This window comes from Pimephales promelas, chromosome 11, assembly GCF_988280905.1.
Source record: "Pimephales promelas chromosome 11, fPimPro1.hap1.1, whole genome shotgun sequence".
Classification (NCBI taxonomy): Eukaryota; Metazoa; Chordata; class Actinopteri; order Cypriniformes; family Leuciscidae; genus Pimephales; species Pimephales promelas.
In genome coordinates, this window is record NC_142779.1 from 12084071 (window position 1) to 12106231 (window position 22161).

At 37.0% G+C, this 22161-nt stretch overlaps 1 protein-coding gene across 1 annotated transcript; it reads left to right on the forward strand.

Moving 5' to 3' along the window:
- The first annotated feature begins 1588 nt into the window (after positions 1–1588).
- Positions 1589–21966, forward strand: opn4a (opsin 4a (melanopsin)). The gene is made up of 11 exons (XM_039673009.2): positions 1589–1849; positions 8758–8900; positions 9757–9890; positions 13722–13925; positions 15215–15386; positions 15567–15728; positions 16026–16133; positions 17253–17448; positions 17558–17728; positions 17920–17988; positions 18533–21966. The coding sequence occupies exons 1-11, from the start codon at positions 1697–1699 to the stop codon at positions 18794–18796; spliced, it is 1776 nt and encodes a 591-aa protein (XP_039528943.2). The 5' UTR covers positions 1589–1696; the 3' UTR covers positions 18797–21966.
- Positions 21967–22161: the final 195 nt, after the last annotated feature.

The window sequence follows — 22161 nt, forward strand, 5'->3', positions numbered from 1 at the left end:
TCTTTTAATTTAAAAAGAAATTGATGTCCTCTACAAAGGACATAGCTTAACACATGAATAAAATATCATTTTGCATCAAATCAGCATTCAATGTTATTCCTGTGTTACTTTTATGTGACTGCAGAAGCACAGATGTTATCATTTGCACCTTGAGCTGTTGGCTAGATTGATTGTTCTGCTTCTGCATACAAGTATTGTTCATTGTGACTGCCTGATTCTGGCCTGTCAGTAAGAATGATTCAAGAGAAAGTGATTTAACCCCTGCAGGGAGTGTGTTGACTGATCAGGGGGCTGTTGAACTGCCTGCATGAAGTGTAGGTGTGTGAGAGTGACCATCAGCCTTCTGGGCATCTGAACCAAAGTCACACTGAGGCACGTGTGCTCTGAACCTCAAATATTATTTTTTTTAAAATACTTGCAGGTCTAATAATGAAATAAAAAATCCGCTTAGTTGTACTTTAAAAAAAGTACACTTTCGTGACAGTTGGTTGCAACAACCCCTGTGATTAAAAAAAAAAATCAAGCTTTTAATGTTGTTTATGACTATGTGGTGTTTTTAATATGATTTAAGATAAACCATGTGCAAATTCATAAGTCATTGCTGAGTATTTTCTCCTTAACTGCAGTGAACCAAAGACAGTTTCAAAATCGTGGTTTGAAAATGTTGGTGTTTTTGACGTCACAAACTACCTTGCAACCAATCAGGTCCGGATGATGGTGGGGAGATCATTCCACCAGCATGGAACCGTTCTAGAGAGTGATTTTTTTTGGCTCTCTGGTGGTACCACGTGCTGTCGCTCATTGACTGATCGTAGGCTCCTAGTAGGGACTTGTAGGAGTGAGTGAATGGAGGAGGGAGCTGAGTCTGTGATAGATCTGTAAGGAAGCGTCAATGCTTTGACCTTGATGCGAGAAGCGAGTGGTAGCCAGTGCAGAGGGATGAACAAACGAGTGACGTGGGCTCGTTGAAGATGAGACGAGCTGCAGCGTTCTGAATCATTTGGTTTGGTTGCACATGATGGCAGTCCAGCCAGAAGAGCATTGCAGTAATCAAGCCTAACCAGTGCCTGGACGAGAAGTTGTGTTGCATGCTCAGTTAGGAAAGGCCTGATCTTCCTGATGTTGTGCAGTGCAAACCGGCATGATCGAGTTGTCTTTGTAATTTGGTCTGTGAAGGTCAAAGTAATCACATTGACTTTGAACTATAATAGGCTACATTACATCAATCGCAATTAACTTTTTAAAAACATTACATTCAAGTGGGGCCTATATTATTTCGATAATAAATACTCTCTTTAAAAGTATGCTACAGAGAAAAGACTTGCATTGAGTCAAAAAAAATTTGAAATTATATTTTCTCTATTTGCTATGCTGATAATTGGGATTTAGAAAACAATGCAAAATAGGCTACACATCTTAGAGCCTCTGTGACACACTGGTCTTTAAATGTCAATTAATGTCATTAGGAGCCTAACTTCACATACAATTACAAGTCTATTTACAGTAGGCTATGTGGAATCACGTCATTATGTTGCTCTAATCTCATAACAGTCGTCTTCTTTTTAGCCCTCCCATAAAGTGAGCACGACTGAACAGAATCTGACATCTGGACGGCACTCTCTCTAATCGCGTTTAACGCTTTTGTTTCCGACTGAAAAGTGTTCTGGTGTGCCGCTCTCCCTCAGTTACGAGAGTGATGGCTGGCGGCGCCGTGAGCTCAGCGAGGAAGGGCATCTCGTGCCCGACTCAAGACCCGAACTGCACGCGCATCGTGGAAAGCCTCTCCTTGTGGAACAACTCCGTGATGAGCGCGTACAGGCTGGTAGATTTACCCCCCACGACCACATCCGTGAGTTAAGCTTATTTCTCCATGATTCTGCCTGTTCAGTGTTTTTCATATTTTCCTTTGGAGATGTCCAGGTGTAGCCCACTTGAAAAGATGTGACCAAATGATTTACATGGTTATCATTTCATGTTATGGATTTGGATCCAGTTAAATTTACAGTAGACTACATTTGACATGGACAATATTGATATGTTTGTAATGTAGGTTAATAATTATATGTTTATGCTGTGCTTTTTAATATAGGCTAGAGCGATAATAGTTTAATAGCCTACATTTTAAATAATACTCACTTATACTGTTATAGATATTTAAATGCAAGTTAATGTCTGCGTCATGTGTCGAACTATGCAAAAGCGGGAAAGTTTATGGCCAGCAGAGGTCACTCCTAAATGTAAACAATGTAAAAACAATATTTTAAGTTATTTGTGATAGCCATTTAAACACATTTAAACTTTTCGACTTTTTTCAAGTGATGTGGGACAGTGGGTTTATGCTGGAGCTTAAATATAAAGTGATGCATTTAGAGAAACGTACTGCCATGGGAAGTGAGAAAAGGTCTGTGTTGCTTCTGGGGTGGGAAAAAAACCTCATATCAGCATAAGCAGCTGTTTTCTACCATGGTAGCTGGTTTGTCACTGGTCTAATACCATCTACCAGCCTTGACCAGTTTGATCAATCTCTAACAGGTTGACTTCAACCCACTGGCTGGTCCATCTAATCATACATTAGCAGTCCATCAAAACCATGTAAAACCAGTTACCATCAGGATGGTGAGGGCAACTTAGAAATATTTAAAGATTTTAACTTTTTCTAATTTAATAAATTTGACAAATTTTGATTTATAACACAGTTAAATTATACCTTTCCAAGAGTGAAGATATTCTGATAGGATTTATTTAAAAAAAAAAAAAAAGAATATTATGACACTCATCCTGTTTGAATATTCATGCTTAGAGTTAAGACTGTGTCTTTATGCTACTGAGTCAAGTCAGGTGCATTGCATTTTTCTTAAGTGAAATCTCATTTCTTAAACACAGATGACTGAAACTGTCCTTCACTGTTAATCACTACTTAATTTGACCATCTATTGGGTCTGTGGGCTCAGCCTGAAGTGAGGTTAAGTCCTCAGGGTTTTCCCTCTTAAGATCATTGTTAAACACTGAGCTAACTAGAGGAGTCCGTGCTGCAGATGAGTACCACTGCATTACATATTTATGCTAATTTGGCATGTCTTTGGGGTGTTAGTTTTCTCGCAAGTTGCATGTGGATGTTGCAGTTTCTATCTCTGTCTTCCGTCATTAAATGAACTGAACAGTCTGGACTGCTTCTGCTCACGGGTGTCTCTACCCACACAACACAAAGTGTGGTAGATTTGTGTACATTTATTAGCCAAACTAGAAAACTAGGTTTAAAGTTAAAAGGCTGTTTTAATCTGCATATATTCCGATTTTATAATTTAATTAGCTGTGAGATAGTTTTTTTTTAGAGTGACATCCAGGCTACTCATTTAGTTTTTTAATCAGAATAAATCTTTAACTAATGATTTGTTCCCATCTTTAATTTAACATGTCTTCATCAGAAGATGAGATCTAATTTTTTTTACATAAATCATCTACAAATTTAATAAGACAATATTTTTACACAAAATGAACAGAGGGGGTGCTGTATTTATTATCCTGAATATCCTCTATTTGAGTGGAATCAAATGGGGGAGACCTTAAAATGGTCCCTAAAAGCTAGTACTGTATTAACTGTAATGAATCATATTTTGACCGCTCTGAGTTTTTTTTTATGTTACTCTGAGTCTTCAGCATTTTGTTTAGGAGGTTACATATTTGGGTTAAGTAAGACTTATTAGGTGATGATGACTCATATTTGCATAATTCATATACACACTTGTGTCATAAAATATGACCCAGAAACCCAATGACACCCACGGCTGATAAGATGTTATTTCCATAGACATAGATTTAAGTTTATCAATAACATTAATGGGGGTTTAGCGTTGTCTTGCTCATTTGTCTCAATCTGATGCCAGCAAAGTCACAGGAATACCAGCTTCACTGACCATGAGGGATTAGGATAAAAAAAAAATAGCATCATAATCATGCGATTATAAAATAATCATATTCAGGTTCATGCTCACATATAGACCTCTCAATGTGTTTTTCCTCCTGTGAGCAGAGACATGCAGAGTGAATATTGTGTTGTAAATGTGGGACAGTTTGTTTGGTTCAGGAGAGTTTGTTGAGTTTGGGTTCTTGTGCTTTATATCGGTTTGTGTGGGTGCATAAATCTTTATTATGAAAACTAGTATTATTGTGAAACCTTCATTGCCATTCACCATAAACAAAATTAAGAAAACCAGTGTTTGAGACTGAAACCCATATTGAATATTAACCAAAACAGACTTATTTGCCAGCCAGCTTTGAACAAAATTGGCATGTCTTTTACAGTGCCGCTAAAAATGCAGCATTATTTCTAATTTGAAGAGAAAAATGCCCCCAAAAGGACAACAGTACACAGTGGAACTAGGAAAAATGGTTTGAGATGAAAGAGTGGGACGGCACTGTATGCGTTTAGCCGAGCTCCGGCAGCTTTGCTTTCTAACTGAGCTAACTAAGTAATCATGGTAATGCAGTCAAACAAGCACAGTGGCATCTGGAGCGGAAGAGAACTTATCCAGATATGACGGACAGCTGTGAATGACCGTACATTCATATCTGTTAGCTGGACCAAGGACGCAGTAACGGCAATGTTTCATTTTTAAATACTTTTTTCCAATTTCAAGAATGACGTAACGATAAATAAAAACCAACATACTGATTTTTACATAGCAGATTAATGTGTATTTGCAGGTTTAGGATAAGGTTGTTAATGTACATGTACAAGTATCATCAAAGGTAATTAAAGACCTCAATTGTTTCTGTCTTAACGTTGTTTGGCTTAAAATAACGACACAACTAATGTACATTAAACAGGGGAGTTGAGGTTTTGACATAAATTTAATCACATTTAAAGGAACAGATTTGCGGAGAGAAAAAAACGAAGACATGCTTTTTTATTCTTTAATATGCTTTAATCATTTCAAATGATTTGCTTAATATAGGTCACTAAGCACTATAATTAATTCTTTAAAATTAATTACTTTCTGATCTACTAAACTGCTAAATGAATGTAATGGGGCATATCATAAATCATGCATATTATATAACATAAGCAAGCATAACCTTAATATAGCACAATTTACTGTATACACTTCATTTTAATGATAAGCTGTAGTTTGGAATTCATTGTGGTCGAAGCAAACCTCCCATTTTGTGAATCAGTAGTTTACAATGACAGTGAGTTTTATGTATTCTCAGGAGTGGTATGAATAATGGAAGAAAAAAAAAGATCGTGTGTTGTGTTGCTTTTGTGAGGCAATCCTGTTTCCAGCACAAATGTTTTCATATCAGTTATCCCACATTTTAATTTCACCACCTTTAGGGGGTACAATAGCTTGTCACTTAAAGAGACATCTTTGCACCTTTATTTATCAATAAACGATCATAGTAGGCCTTCCTTTAAGGGTACATATTACTGCTCTAAGGTATAATATTCACCTTTAAGGGGTATATAAGGTACAAAGATGTCCTTTTAAGGGTACTGTCCAAGTGACAAGCTTTATTTTTCTAACAGTGCATCTGCATGATCACCTGCAGTAAATAAACAATACTTTTACAATACCCTTTTTTCTCTGGAAAAACTATGGTTTTGAAGAGGCTGGTTCATCTTTGAAAAATCCCATGCAGTTACTGACTGTCATATATTATACCCTGAGTGAGAAACAGATGTGGGACTCAAACAGTATCTATTTCATTGGAATCCTTCTCATTCCAGAGAAATAAAACGCTCTTATCTCAGCCCTCAAAGTTTTTCATGGCTTAGATCTTCAGTTAACCCCAAACTCAGAAGTAATGAATGAAAACACGCAGCAATGGCTACTGCTATATTTTGAAGATCCTTCAGAACAAATAAATTCACCAGTGCAGCTCAGGATGGAGGTGGTTTAATAAATGTTTTGATGACACAAAATGGCCCATGTCTGTTGAAGTTGAAGAGAAACATGATTTGTATCAATTAAGTTTGGGTTTTTATAAGGGGAACCATGTTCATACATCTCCAAGGTTTTAATCTTTCTTTCAACATGTCTGATTTTTATCAGCTATACAGTTCAAAATATCATTTGCCATCCTTGGAAGAAACGAACAAACAGGGAAAATCACTCTAGTGGTAAATGCAAAAAGTAAAATTCAACTTAAGTAATCATAGTAAGGACAGAGAAATAAATCGGCTTATAAAAATGTGTTAATAATATCATATCATATAATAATATCATATATTGAATTTTGTTTGTTTTTGTCAAAGGATGTGTCTAAGCAAACCTATTTTGGCAGTGTCTAGAAGAAACTAGCAAATTTAGACATGTTGCGTGAAAACCATGAACACATCTACACAAAAGATATGACCCAGAAAAAAATGCATGATTCTGTATAGCTGACTCTGTGTTTTACATATTAAACAAATGAATGGTTTTGACAGTTTGTTGGAAAAGAGTTGTCTCCACATCATCACTTGACATATACCAAAGGCAATTACCGAATCTGCTTTGTCATATTTCCTCCGTCATGGCCACATGGTTACACTCATCTGCTGTGAAATGACTTTTCCTGGAGTGCTTGTCCTGCATAGCTCTGACACTTAAAGGTCTTTTCATTAAAGCTTTTCCTGAGGAAAATGCTGTAAACAAATGTCTGCCAAAGAAATGTTTGCGTTTGATCATAATTGCTCTAGGAAAGCCAAATATTTCCTTTTTGTACCATATCATGCCAAGCGAAATAAATAAAAAACATAATGAATAATTTAGAATGGCTCAGAATTAATGGCACCCCTGGTAAATATGATCAAAACTTGCTTTAAAAAATAAATCTGCATCGTTTATCCTTATGATCTTTCATTCGAAAAATTGCCAAAAATCTAACCTTTCATTGAAGTAAAAGAATTGAAAGTCACATTATGAAATAAATGTTTTTCTCCAAAACTCGTTGGCCACAATTATTGGCACCCCTAGATTTTTTTTATGAGTAAAAAGTATATTCCCATTAATATGTACCTTTTAGCACACCAGGGGGATTAGGAACATGAAATTGTCCAGCTATGACTACTTGTTTCATAGCAGTTTAAATATGAGGAAACACAAAGACCAAATTCATTTAATCATCTAGCCATCCATGAGTAAAACTAAAGAATATAGTTCTGATGCGCAGCAAAAGATTGTTAAGCATCACAAAATAGAAAGTGGCTGCAAGGATGTGTGTCAATATTGTCCTAATGGACGGTGAGGATGAAAGTTTGATTAGCGAAAGTCTCTTTAAAGACCACAGATGGAGAATTGCAGAGTTTGGTTGAATCTTGGGGTTAGAAAGCCTATAATAAAAAAAATCAAACAACCCCTACATCCCCACATGTTGTTTGGGAGGGTTTCAAGAAAAATCCTCCTCGCTCATCCAAAAACAAACTCCAGCATATTCAGTTACCGGAACTTCAAACAGGACTGGGTTCTGTGGTCAGATGAAACTTAAAAAAGAGCTTTTTGCAGCAAACACACTAGATGGATAAAAATACCCCCGTGTACAATTTAATATACCATTGGATCTTTAATGTTGTGGGCATATTTTCTGCTGGAGGTCCTGGACTTCTTGTGCAGATGGCATTGTGGATTCTATAAAATATCAACAGATAAAAGATCAAAACCTGACGGCTTCTGCCAGAAATCTTATAATGGGCCGTAGTTGGATCTTCCATCAGGACAACGATCCAACAAACCAAAATTAACACAAAAATGTGTTACGGAGCACAAAATGAAGCTTCTACCATGACCTTCCGAGTTTGAGTGGAGAACTGAAGAGAAGCACCAATATGGATCTGGGAATCTGAAGGATCTAGAGAGATTCTGTATGGAGGAATGCTCTCTGATCTTGTCAGTTGTTCTAACTCATCCAGCATTATAGGAAAAAATTCAGATCTGTTATCTTGGCAAAAGGAGATTGCAAAAAGTATTTAATAAAAGGGTGGCAATAATTGTGGCCAAAAACACCCCCCCCCCCCCACACACACACACACACTTTCAATTCTTTTACTTCAATGAAAGGTTACATTTTTGGCAATTTTTTAAATGAAAGATCAAAACTATAAAATATGCAGATTTCTTTTTTTTCCATCCAGTTTTGATCATATTTACCAGGGATGCATTAATTATGACCACAACTGTATATCACTGTTCTGAGAATTACATTTTTTTAAGCTGGTATATCAAAGAGCAGAAAATCAACGAGTGCCCCACCCTTTAATATAATCAGATAACATTTTTTGGCAATGTTTCACTTTAAGCCCTCTAAATCAAGGAGCATCTCGATAGTTAAGGAAAGTAGATAAAACATTCTTCATTAATGATGAGGCAATACCAACAGTTTCTGAGAAGCCAGTGAAGAGTCTTGGTACGATGGGGGGTACGAAATTCCCATTTGGATGAGAAACCTAAAACTGCATATAAGCTTTTAAAAAAAGACAACATCTTGAGATCTGTTAAAAAAAAAAAGTGTAATCTGTTTATCATTTATCATATCAAAAATATTTAAAAAAATATACAGTATGTCTGTAAGTCGCTTTGCATATGAAAATGTACATGTATTTTTTATATATCTGCTGTCCTCCCATTTAATGAATTCATGTCTTGGTGTCAGCTGGGTTCAGGCTTAATGGTGTTTTTTAAACAGATTGCGCCCTCTCTGATGCAAAGGTCAATATAAAACAGCAACTGCTGCTTTTCATCTGAGCTATTAATTAATGTGTTCTTCTGTGTCTTCAAGGTTGCCATGGTAGAAGAGTCAGTTTACCCTTTCCCAACAGTGGATGTGCCTGATCATGCTCATTACACTATTGGTGCTGTCATCCTTGCTGTTGGCATCACTGGCATGCTGGGCAACTTCCTGGTCATCTATGCATTTAGCAGGTGGGAAGAACAGGCTGAGGTGAAGTTGAACAAGTATGATAAAAAAAGTCAGATGGATTGGTGCATAACTTGGAATAGACACATTTACACAATAGTTAGTTCCATTCTTCCAATTTAATTGGTTCAGGTGCCTTCCAAGACCATTGAAATTTCCACAGATTTTGCTTGTTCAGATTTTATTACGGTGGTGACATCACGCAATAAAAAACATCTCTGAGTCTGAGTTTTAAAAAAAATTGTTTGAGTCATTCAAAGGAATTGTTCAAACACAGATTCATTCAGGAACAAAACAATTGACATTCTGAGTAAGTCATGAATGATTCACGTACGTAAATGGTTTGTTCAAAAACACTGATGCAATCAGGAACGAAACACGCCCACGGAATACGCATAAAAGGGGACGAGGCCTGGTTGAGCTGCATTGAGCTGTGATTATCTACTCAACCAATTTGATTAAAAGCACAGATTTATTTAGGAATTAAACAAGTGACTGAGTGATCATCAGTTTAGTTCAAAAACACTGATTCATTTAGGAACAAAAGAAGTGACATTCTTTATGAGTGAGTCATGGAATCGATTAAAAGACTGATTTGTTAAGGAACGAAACAGGTGAATGTCAGAGTGAGTCATGAATCAGTCACTCAACGAACTCGTTCAAGAACACAGATTCAATCAGACGCGAAACCACTATATTGTATTTCTTGTTGACACACCGGTTTGACTTTGTTTGGAGCTATTTGCGTTACACAGAGAGGCTGATTTTCACACAGGCATAAAACTAATAGAATCTGCCTAAAGAACAGAGAAATGAACAATTGATTGTTTTGTGTTGGTGTGTGTGTACATGTATGTGTAGGAGCCGGACCCTGAGGACACCTGCCAACTTGTTTATAATAAACCTGGCCCTCACGGACTTCCTCATGTGTGTCACCCAGGCGCCCATCTTTTTCACCACCAGCATGCACAAGAGATGGATCTTTGGGGAGAAAGGTACAAACGTACATGCATGGTTTCATTAAATATGTGGACCTGTTGATAAAATGTTTGAAGCAATATGTTATTTGGTCAATAATGAACTCAAACAGGTTCAATCATATTTTTACAGCAGCCAATCTGTCAAATGCATAGACTTATCCACCATTATCTTTGCATATAGATCGTTAAACGTCAATGCATAGGCAGTATCTGAAATAATATATGCAGGTCCATGATTTATTGTACTGTACTTTTTGAATTATAATGAACGTATTTAAGATTAATGAGAGTTGAAGGGTTTAATTGAATGAATGTAGAATAGCTTCAGATGAAGGAGAGGTTGCCCTCGGAGACGGCCTTGGGTTTGTCAGTACTAACAACTATTCATACCGGTCTTATTCATACCAGTTTGTAATACAGTTAGTTCTTTTTGATCAGTTTACAAATCATCTCTCTAAATTGTTCTCAAAGCATGTGTGTCAAAGCTTTTCTTGTGGATTTTCAGCACTAGCTTGTCATTTTGCTCAGTTGTGAGATGCTGCCTTTGTGACATTAAATGATGGAAGGCTCTTTTTCCCCCTGAGGTGTTTTAAATGTCAGTTCTTATCAGAGCCGAATCTTAATTGCCTTCATCAACCTTCACTGGGATTTGTTGGAATCTTCTGCTTGCTGACGTTTGCAATGAGAGATTATGGTTATTGTACTGTAGTGATTGATGCTGATCTTTTGTGTTTTGGGAGTTTACTGTGCAGTCTTGTCCGCTCTGTTGTCCGCTCTTTCCCTGTGACAGGAAATCAGGTCACCAAGTCAAAGTTTAGGTGTGTTCGACTTGAAGCAGGAGTGCGCAGATTGATCTTTGAGTGACATCAAAGAACCATGAGACCAATTTGAGAGTCAAAGGGGAACCATGACATTCAGTAACTGACAAAGGGCATGGTGTAAACGAGATTAACAAAATATAGAGTTAACAAGACACACCTGGGAAGACAATCAAGTGATAAAAACTACAAAGGACTACAAACATGGCACTCAGGACAGGAAGTAACATAAAAGTCCAGAGACAAACTGGTTATGTACATAAATGTTCTGTATCTGCCTGTATCAAAATACTATCCTGTAAAGCACTTAATTTGTCACAGCACACACCAAACACTGTAATATTGTATGGAAATATTGTGTAATTTCCACTTAAAGCAGTTTATTCAGCATTTTGAAGGCATCTGCTCCATTGAATTTCATTCAAACAGAACATCCTCTGATCTCCCTTTTGGGATCCTGACACGCTATGCTTGTCTGAGTGCAGTTTGAAGCCTCCCTCATGGAGCAGGGGCTATGACCCAGTTTCATTTGTTGGAAAGAGTTAAAATATCCCTGCTGAAAAATCCAGCTAAAACCAGCCTAGGCTGGTTGGCTGGTCTTAGCTGGTTTAAGCTGGAAGTAGCTGGTTTTAGTTGGTCACCCAGCCTGGCTTAGCTGGTCAAGCTGGTCTCCCAGCCTGACTTAGCTGGTTAAGCTGGTCTCCCAGCCTGGCTACCAACTTGACCAGCTAAGACCAGCCTGACCAGCTGAAAAAGTGTTCAAAACCCCTCTAAAACCAGCCTGATAAACCAACTAACCAGGCTGGGAGACCAGCCAAAACCAGCCAACCAGCCTTGGCTGGTTTTAGCTGGATTTTTCAGCAGGGATGCTCTTCCTGTTTCTGTAAGGTCTGACTGCACATGGCACAATTATGACCACAGTTAATTCAGTTGTGACAATCGTAGGCTTGATCCCTGTGAAAGCTTTCACAATCAATTAGACACAACTCACAAATTGCTCTCTTCCAGGATTAACCTGAAAGCATAGTCTACTGACAAGGTGTAAGAGAAGACATCCTGATGTTTGAGAGGATTAACTTCAATAACAGAAGCTTCTGTTTTGTAATTATTAAAGTGCATCCTGTTAATGTGTTCTGTGAAAAGCAAGCACAGTTCCCATGAATCAGACTGAATGCATTGCCTTTTATCCTGTTGTTTACATATGCATTGATAGTACAGAGGACAAGTGTGTGTGGATGTTGAGGAGGTGGCAGACTGTGTCTGTCAAGTATAATGGTGTTTCTGTGCTCTGCTCTGTTCAACAGGTTCTTCTTTAGCTGACCTGATGTTTTATGTTCAGTAGCCTTCAGACAGACCCCAAACAGACTGTTATCTCTTTCTGTATTTGTGTTTATGTGACGTTGGCTCCACTTAGGACAGTAGTGTTACTATGGCCCTGACGATCAGATCACAAGTAAACGAGGAAGACACATTTCTGTTTACACCTGGTGTTTAAATCAGTCTCTTCTGTCCACTTTCAACCACTTCTGTCCTGATTTTTTGAGAGGGTTTATGAGTGGGTAAATGTATGGGCTTTTTCAGATCTTTCAATCTAACGGACAAAATAAGCTCAAGCAATTTACATATGAACACGATTGGAGATGACAAAAAAAAACAAACGGAGGGCAGCAGCTTTTGTTTCTGATAGATGCGAGACCATGGTGAACACTGTGAGTGTGTTAGAAATCAGGAATGGTTAAGAGAACATTGTGTTTGCCCAGTAAACAAATTTAGGTTCCCGGAACATTCTCCTTACGTTACAAAAATAGAACCTAAAAATAACCTACATGGAACATTCCTATAACGTTCTTGTTTGGTTCCCAAAAAAATAACCTCACGGGACCATTCGGGAACGTTAGGGGAACGTTCTGTGCTTGCTGGGTGGTATGTTTTTCATCTTCAAACCAAACTTGGGTCTTCAGCCAAAGTTTAAATCCCGTCTGGCCAGTGCACTTCCCATAATGTTAGAGTAGGTCTTTTGTGGGTGTTCGAACACATTCGACCACATGAGCGTTTACACTATGATAGCAATCCAGTTGAATGTGTTTTAGACTACCTCTGGAAGTGGTTTAAAGTGGACAAGCTCAAAACATTTTAGACCCCCTTTACACCTGTTTTGAGCGTCGTCCACTTGATACGATACGTGGTACGATCGACCAAAATGACCAAAATCTTAATACCAGGTGTAAACAGGTTGGTGAGCATTTGGAAATGTAGGGTGGAAGTTAATTTAAAACAGTTTTTTTTTTAATTAGGGGGCTGTGGCCCGCTAGGGGCATCAGCAAACTTGGTGGCCTTAAGATAACTTAAAATTATTTAAAATAAGTTAAAACAACTAAAAATCCTTTGCAGAATCAGTGTTCCTGGAAAAAAGTGTGCCTGAAAAGTCATGTAAATCAGAAAATACAGTAATGAATATACATTTCACTCGTTATGAGAAGCTCTAAAATATTTTATTGGGTATAAATTTATGGGATTAGATTTCGGTTACAATTCTGCGCACACAAGATCACATTTTGATTTTTCGCACGTGTGAGTTTTGCGGCGAAATGTTCGTCTCACAGATAAGAAAATATTTCGAGCGAACTTATCTGCGAGACGAACATTTATCCGCAATACTCAGTTCATGCGTTTGCGAAATGCCCTTTTGCGCACTCAAAATATAATCTTGCGCGCACAGAATTGTGACCAAATCAAACCCAATAGAAATTGAGTTAAAAAAAAGAAACATGCATCCTTAATCCTTATCCAGTTGTGCAGTGTGACAACGGAGTCTTGGAGTCAAAAAAGAAAAATTCAAAAAGAAACACATCCATTCTAAATTTATTAAGAGCAGATTATTTTAATGAACTGCTAATGAACTGCCATAGTGAACACAATTATCAAGCAAAACTGCTAGACTTTAACACAGATACAGTATACAGTATATCTGTGTATAAATTGTGCTTGGTTACAGACTTACATAATTCTGTTCCTCCTGTCTCTCCAGGTTGTGAGTTGTATGCATTCTGTGGCGCTTTATTTGGCATCTGCTCCATGATCACGCTCATGGTCATCGCAGTGGATCGATACTTCGTGATCACGCGGCCGCTAGCCTCTATTGGTGTGCTGTCTCAGAAGAGAGCTCTGCTGATCCTTCTCATAGCCTGGGCCTATTCTCTTGGCTGGAGCCTTCCACCCTTCTTTGGATGGAGTGAGTGGAGTATATTGTTTTAACTTTCCACTTTCCACTATATTTCCACTTACTTTAATATTTCTTCTGTATCTTACAGTCCTGTAACAGCATTCATACACAATTCAGAAACATCTCCCTCATGTTGCTCTAAACCTGTATGAATTTCTCTCTTCTGCAGAACATAAAAGTAGATATTTTTAAGAATCAGGTCACCAAACAGTTTTGGTGACAATTGATTTCCATATAGACAAAAAACTCTGAGTCAGTTCTCAAAGTACCTTCTTTTATGTTCATCTGAAGAAAGAAGTTTAAGTCAAGTCAAGTCACTTTTATTTATATAGCGCTTTATAAAATACAGCTTGTTTCAAAGCAGCTTTACAGTAATATCAGGGAAAAAAAAGTTATGCATTTTGGCTGTTGTTCAGTTCAGTGTTGATTCAGTTCCGTTGCAAAGATCATAAATTATTGCGTTAGTTCATTTCATCTATATATCAGTTCTGCAAAAAATAAAAATAAAAAACTGATGTCATCGTCCAGCTCAGTTCAGTTTTTATACAACAGCGTCAGTAAAGTCAAATCAATAATATTGTTGAATATTAAATGTCCCCATCTGAGCAAGCCATAGGCGACAGTGGCAAGGAAGCAGTTCTCCTCTGGCCAAGTGTGTTGCTTTGCTAATGGAGTTGACTATACCGTTGATGCTCATTTAAAAATCATTTAACATCATGTGCCAGTCTTTTATTAGCTCAAGTCTTTTGGGACAGGTACTCTGAGCATTCTGGATCATTCATGTGTGAGCACACCAGCATGTGAGTTGTTGGCCAATAGCTACCTTTGCTAAAAGAATTGCGTTGTTGGATCTGTGGTGTGTAAAGGTGGTCTCTGAGGACCGAGGCTTTTAGCTTAACAGGGATAGACCGGTAAAGCCTTGTGCTTTTGCCTCTCTAGCACTTACTCTTCACACGAAGGGTGTCTGTCTCCTTTAATGTTTCTGACAGCTTATATCTTCACCGCTGATCAGCACACCAACCTCAAACCCCAGGAAAATGATGATTGGCAGGCCACACACATGAAAGTTAGATTGTGATAAGAAATACTATAATTATAGCGTACCTAAAAAATATCCTCAGCTTTATGTGCATTGGGTTGTATTTCAAGGTTTGCCCAGCAGCCAGACAGTAGTCTAAATCCTTTTTCTGTGTGAGTTTCTTGCAGTTTTCTCAATATTTCACTGGGTGTAAACAGCTTAACTGCTGGCTGTCCTTCACTTCCCTCCTCAAATTCTGTTTTGTCTGTCTGTTTTGCAGGTGCTTATGTTCCTGAAGGGCTGTTGACCTCTTGCACCTGGGATTATATGACCTTTACACCCTCCGTGCGAGCTTACACTATGCTTCTCTTCACCTTCGTCTTCTTCATTCCACTTATCGTCATCATCTATTGCTATTTCTTTATTTTCCGATCCATTCGCAGCACTAATGAGTGAGTTCTTTGGTAGAGGTTCAACTATACAGTAACGTCAGCAGTTATCCAAAGCTTTTAAAATGTCTTTTGTATTATATATATAATATATAATATATATATTCTATATATTTTAATTATTTAAATATTTTAATGGCAGTAAACCAGTGTTGTTTAACTGTTCCTTTTTGTCTTTGGTAGAGCTGTGGGCAAAATTAATGGAGATAACAAGAGAGACACAATTAAACGATTCCAACGACTGAAAAGTGACTGGAAGATGGCAAAAATTGCTCTTATTGTCATTCTCATGTATGTCATCTCCTGGTCTCCATATTCAACTGTGGCACTGACAGCCTTTGCTGGGTAAATGAATCCCAATCCTCATACACAATATAATATAATATAATATAATATAATATAATATAATATAATATAATATAATATAATATAATATAATATAATATAATATAATATAATATAATATAATATAATATAATATAATATAATAATATAATATAATATAAGCTCTTGTGTTCATTTAGATATTATTCAACTTATAGTCATTTTGTAGACTATAAATAGAGGTAATAACATATGATGTGAGATATCCATAAAATAGTGTTAATGAATGTATACACTTATTTTGCATGTGTTTTGCAGGTATTCTGATATGCTAACACCATATATGAATTCAGTTCCTGCTGTGATAGCCAAAGCTTCAGCCATCCACAATCCCATCATCTATGCCATCACACACCCTAAATACAGGTAGAGAAGTCTCTATGTATCGTTGTCAGTTTAGAATATTTGGGACAAGATTGGTGACTCTGTGACAAGTTTCGACTCCAGAAGTGGTCATGAAAAAACGTAATGGTAAGAGGTAAATGGACAAACTTGCTTTCCATTAATGCAGAACATTGTTCAGATTAGATAAAATTAGATTACATGGTCTGGCCCCATTAAGACTAAACACCTGGGGCAAATTGTGATTGTTTTAATTTTACTAGTGTTAGCTCACTGAGCCATTCATTCACAAATTGATCAGAAACAGGTCTTGCTTCTGGGTTAAAGTGTAAAATTCCATTTTGATTGATTTAATTAACCTAAATGTCCATTTGAGCATAAAGAGGTATTAATCCAGCAGAAGCGTCCTGACGGTATGGTACTGTATCATGCGGCTACAGGCCTGCTGGAGTAAAAAGTCCTTTTGATTAGATTTTCTCCCACAACTCTAAACCACAGCATTTTCCTAAACACATATCAGTCCATATGTGAACAAATTTCCTTCCATGCATGCAATGACAAAAGAGTTATTTTGATTTAGGTCTAAAATGCAATAATGTTGTTGAATTATGTAGCTAATGCAGAGCGCCAGAAATATTGCATATTTTTTGACACTAAAAATTGTCATTAAACTTATTTTGTCTGTTACTCTTTCCTCTATACTGTATTGCTCCACCAATTGGACTTTTACCCAAGTGTTGCATAAAGACCCATTTGCTGCCTTTAAAATGGAGTTTTATATCTGATACCAATCTTTAGTGTTATTTTGGTATTAATTACATATATGCTTTTTTACCATAGTATTGCAATGTATTGAATTAGCCATTTTTATTTTTTATTTTTAGTTCAAGTCAGTTTCTTACATGCTTTTGTCATTTTTTGTTATATTTATATTTAGCTTTATTTACCTTTTTAAAAAGATATTTAGATTTTTATCATTGTTTAAATTAATGATACATTTCTAATTATATGTATATATATTATTTGATTATTTATTTAAGATCTTTTTTATTTATATTGAACCTAATCTTGTCATACTCTATGTAAATATGGATCCACCATGTCTAAGCTGTCTTATCCCGGTATCTCATCTGTGTCTGTCAGGTTGGCCATAGCGAAATACATTCCGTGTCTCCGTGTGCTGTTGTGCGTCCCGAAGCGCGACCTCCACTCGTTCAACAGCAGCTTAATGTCCACACGTCGTTCCACCGTCACAAGCCAGTCCTCTGATATGTCCGGACAGTTCCGCAGAACCAGCAATGGCAAGTCCCGGCTCTCCTCAGCCTCCGACAGCGAATCTGTGAGTGTGTTTGCCTGAGGGACCTAGGGGTAGTTTTGTTTGTTACTCTTTTCATGTGGGTAAATGTGATTGTAATGGATGTATTTTATGACCTCTTTCTTCTCTTCAGGGCTGGACAGACACTGAGGCTGATCTCTTGAGTTTGAGCTCCAGGCCTGCAAGCCGCCAGGTGTCTTGTGACATCAGCAAGGACACTGCGGAGATCCCAGTCTTCAAACCATGCAACTCATCCAGCTTCAAGTCTAAGGTCAAAAGCCGTGACTCGGGCATCTTTGAAAAGGTGACCTCACAGGCTGAATGTATTCCATATGTGGCAAGTATCAAAAAAATATAGCTTGTTTAACAATTTTCATGCAAAAAGGGCTAATACATCAATTATCAATTCTCAAGCCTCACTGAAAGTTTGACCCCACTCTTGAATGTTGCTGTATGTACCCGAAGAGTGACCTCACTCTCTCATTTCTGACCTAGAGCTCCTCTGATGTGGATGATGTGTCTGTGGTCGGACTCCTTCAACCTGATCGTACTTTTCCTTTAGCTGTAAGTCTGACAGTGAATCTGTTCAATATAATAGTTCAGTATAAACCAGTCTCACTGCTGACCTGCACACTTCAAGCTGTTGCGGGATCCTGTGGGCGGTATAGTTTGTAAAATGTCCTGACCTCAGGAACATTGTGTTCTGGCGCCACTGGCAGAGCAACTCGCCCAGGCAATCAAATATGTGCATGAAAAATCTGCAAGTGTATTTAAATTTCTAGAATGCTATTTGATGAATCGTGCTTTGTAGAAAACAAAATGGTTAGTGAATTCATTAGAATATTGATTACTGAAGTAAAGCATATAATAAAATGACTGTTCCATTTTTCCAATAAATATTTCTTTCTGTGGAAGAAATATGTGCCCTATAATCATCTTTCATACGTAAATGCTATTAATTAAACCGAGAATTATGCTGTCAGTGTTTTGTTGTGGAGCTCATGCTGTGTTTAATTGCAGCAGTGTTATCTGCGGGAAAAAAAATATATTCTTTACAATAATGGCTAATAATCGACAAAATCAAAGTGTTCTTTTGTGCTATTTGCAGGCTGGTGACATGACAGACATGCCAGTTTCAAGAGGTGCGATTGGTCGGATTCCCAGCATTTTCATCACCTCTGAGTTTAGCTCTCTCCAGCCCTCAGTACGGCCCAGCTACAGAAGCGGCTGCTCAAGTATGACCAGTGTTGGGGCAAATCTGCCCAGAAGAGACTCTATTGGAGTAGTCCAGCAGGGGGCAGTGCTTCTCTCCATTGCTGCTGAAACACCTGAGGCCGCTCATTTAGACCACCCTTGCCCCAAACATACCTAGTGTTTATACCACTCGCCAGCTTACCTTTTAGTCAGGGTTCAGTTTTTTTTTTTTGTTTTTTTTTTTGTGTGAGTTATTATGTTTTGTGGTGTAGACATTTAGTAAGAGAGTAAGGGAGAGTTGTATTACAGAATGTAAAATAGTCATACATTGATTCTCTTTTCTTTTATGATGACCTCAACTGTTACAGGATGACCAGCACCTTTGTTTTCCTCTGTTTCCTCTATGTATTTAACAGACTTTAAATCAGGCAAAGTTACTTATGGAGACTTGGATGGGTGGAGAGACAGGGCATCTCAAGTTCTTTTAGTCTAGTCATCAACCTCAAATGGCATATACAGGTAATATTAGCTTACTTAAGGAGTTGTTTGTGTTTGCTTTAGTATTAAGCTTTAAAGGTTTGTGTTTCTTGTATATTATACATATACATATTTCAAAAGTTGTTTCCTTTAGCTTTAAGCTTTTTTATAATGCCATTTTCAACCAACATACCTGACAGTTATATCATCACTCAAAGTGAGACACTGTCTGGATGTGTTTTGCTTAACAGGGTCATTTTAAGACTGTGGTATGTGAGTTTTGCTCTTTAGGAGCTCATATGTTTTCTGCTCGCCTCCACAGAACTTAAAGGTATGCAATATAAATACATTGAAACAATTTGTTTAGGAAACATGGTGATTTATGGTTTGGATATTAATTGAATAATTAAACTTCTTAGACCTTAAGACTTAAATTACCAGTGGTTGATAAATTACTTATGTTATTTAATCAGAGCAAAAACAACAACAAAAACCTTCCAAACCATGTAATAAACTCAAAATGATGATTTATCGTTTAGCTAGATTTTTGAGGAAATTATATATACAGTATATACGTCATTCACCCGTGCACGTCGTGTCATATCCGTAAACCAAGATAGCCATTCACACAGAGCCGAAGCACAACCAAAACAATGTTCTTATACAGTTTTCTACGGGCCAATTAAAGTTACTCCCAATTGTCCCAATGACCTATTCACAGACTGATGCTGCGTTGGTGTTTTTAGTTATCAACATTGCAAACCTAGTAAGGCTTTTCATATTTTCATTATTAAAATTTAGTATACATTTATAATGCTATACTTTGTTATATTATTTTGACAGTTAATTACAAAAAGTGAATTAACACTGCTGCAAGGTTCTTTCTAATACAATGGCTAGCTAATGGAATGACTCTCTTCTGTCTGCTTGATATTTTTTCCCTCTTTTCGAAAGTCGTAGGAAAAAAGCAAAAGCAAAAAGGGAATACAAAATTATAATTGCTGTCGTCTTCCTTTACCCTCTATAAAAGTTTACCCAACTATGACGACGTCATACCTGCACCACTCTATAGGCTAACTTTTGATTATCCGTTGGGACACACTTTCACCCCAAGGGGTCACCTTTTGACCATGCTTCAATATTTGACGCTTTAGGCGCCCTTTAGCATCAGTCATGTAACTGACGCTAAAGGGCACCTAAAGCGTCAGATATTGAAGCATGGTCAAATGCTTCCCAAGGCGTCAGTTAGGTGATGCCTTGGGGGTGAGAATGTGTTGCAAAAATGCAAAATCTTTATTTACAGTTTTTGATTTTCAATACTCTTCACATTAAAACAAACTTAAAATGTCTGTTCAGTCCCTATGTAACACATACAATGAAATTGTGGTGCTTCTAAATAAGTGATACAAATTTTTTAAAAAGTTTTACAAAATACACATACTCATCTCTGCACCAATAAAGGTGAACAACACTTTCCCCTAGTTCCACAAACAAGGCTTTAAGCCTAGTCCCAGAATAAAATGCATATTTGAGCTGTTTTAACTGAAAAGATACTTGCACTGACAGATCTTGAATTTAAGGCCTAAATCCTGGCTTAGTCTAAGCCCTGTCTATGAAACTGGGCCTTTGTGTTTTATACCAAATTATATGTAATATCTAATTAACTTATATTGAGATTAGAGTGTGGATTTATTGTGTTTTAAAGGTGTTTATCTGACCTGTGACACATACACATTCTCTTTAGTGGCCAAAGTGTGGGTATTGGGACAGGCCCATAGTGTAGCTTTAAGTTTCTGCCCCTGACCTCTTATCATCTGAGTTTTGAAAGCATTGTAGTTATTTCTGGTTTGTTGTAAAAACAAATGTATATCTTACTAAATATACATATGCAGTAAATGTGTTTTTATTTCTAAAGGTCTTATTAATGACCTCTGAAAGTAACTGTCTAGATATGTAGAACCCTGAGAACTTCAGCGTTAAGAATGTGGAATTAATTTAATCATAGTTTGAAAATGCTATCACAAAGTAGAAACAGAGCTATTCAACTCACCATATGAATCATAAGCCATATATCATCTGTTTATCATATTTTTAAACAGTTTAATCTAGTGATTGGAGAGATAAAACGTTTTGGGGTTTTTTCGCTTTGGACATAACAAAGAAGTAATCTCATACAGCACACGCCACATTATTTGTATGCCTGAAGCAGGGACACATTATTATCTCTGTAAATCACGCCAAGCGAGAATTTGCAACTGATTTCATGCTGCTGTGTGTTTAAATCCATCAAGATGAATCAGAATGACCCTATATGAATATCGATCATATGTACACCACCTCTACAGACAAGTTGATTTTTAATATTGTAAAAATGTAGTTGTGTTTTAATTTTCGTTTAAAAAAATGTAATTTAAATAATCTTGTTAGCATACAAAATCAAATCATAGTCAGCTATTAATGTTTAAACAATTATGTTGCTTTTTTACTCAACGACAGGTCGGAAAGACTATAAATGTGATGGTGGCTGCTCTTCTAGATGGTTCCGGAAGACACGTTTAGCAAATTGTGGGAGTCTTTGATATATCTAGTGTTAGTACTTTGTTGAGTGGTTTATTTGTTCATGTAAAGGAATCATTTATTTGTCCAGATGACTACAGTCTGTGAACTGTTTATATTGTTAAGTATATCTCAGACTGCATCCGAGTTTATATTTGTTAATATGTATCCATTTAAATGAAAGGCACTGTATGTGTATCCGACACCAAGGAGAAGATTATTGTATATTTGTAATGCTATTATATGTAGTTGCTCCTATTTATTTATTTTTTAAATAAAACTACAGTTCTAGACATGGTTTCCTTTTTCAATAAAATATTTAGGATCCAGTTCTTTCATAATCATCTTTGCTAGTATTATTGTAATGTTTCCTCTGAAAAGGATATTTATTGTGTTGAGTGACATCATCACTGAACTTTTAAAATAGCTGTTCTATTAATAGAGATGTTTCTCTTGCCTTTAGACAGTGCTGTCCTCGTCAACACATGCTGCCTGTCATTAATGATTTGA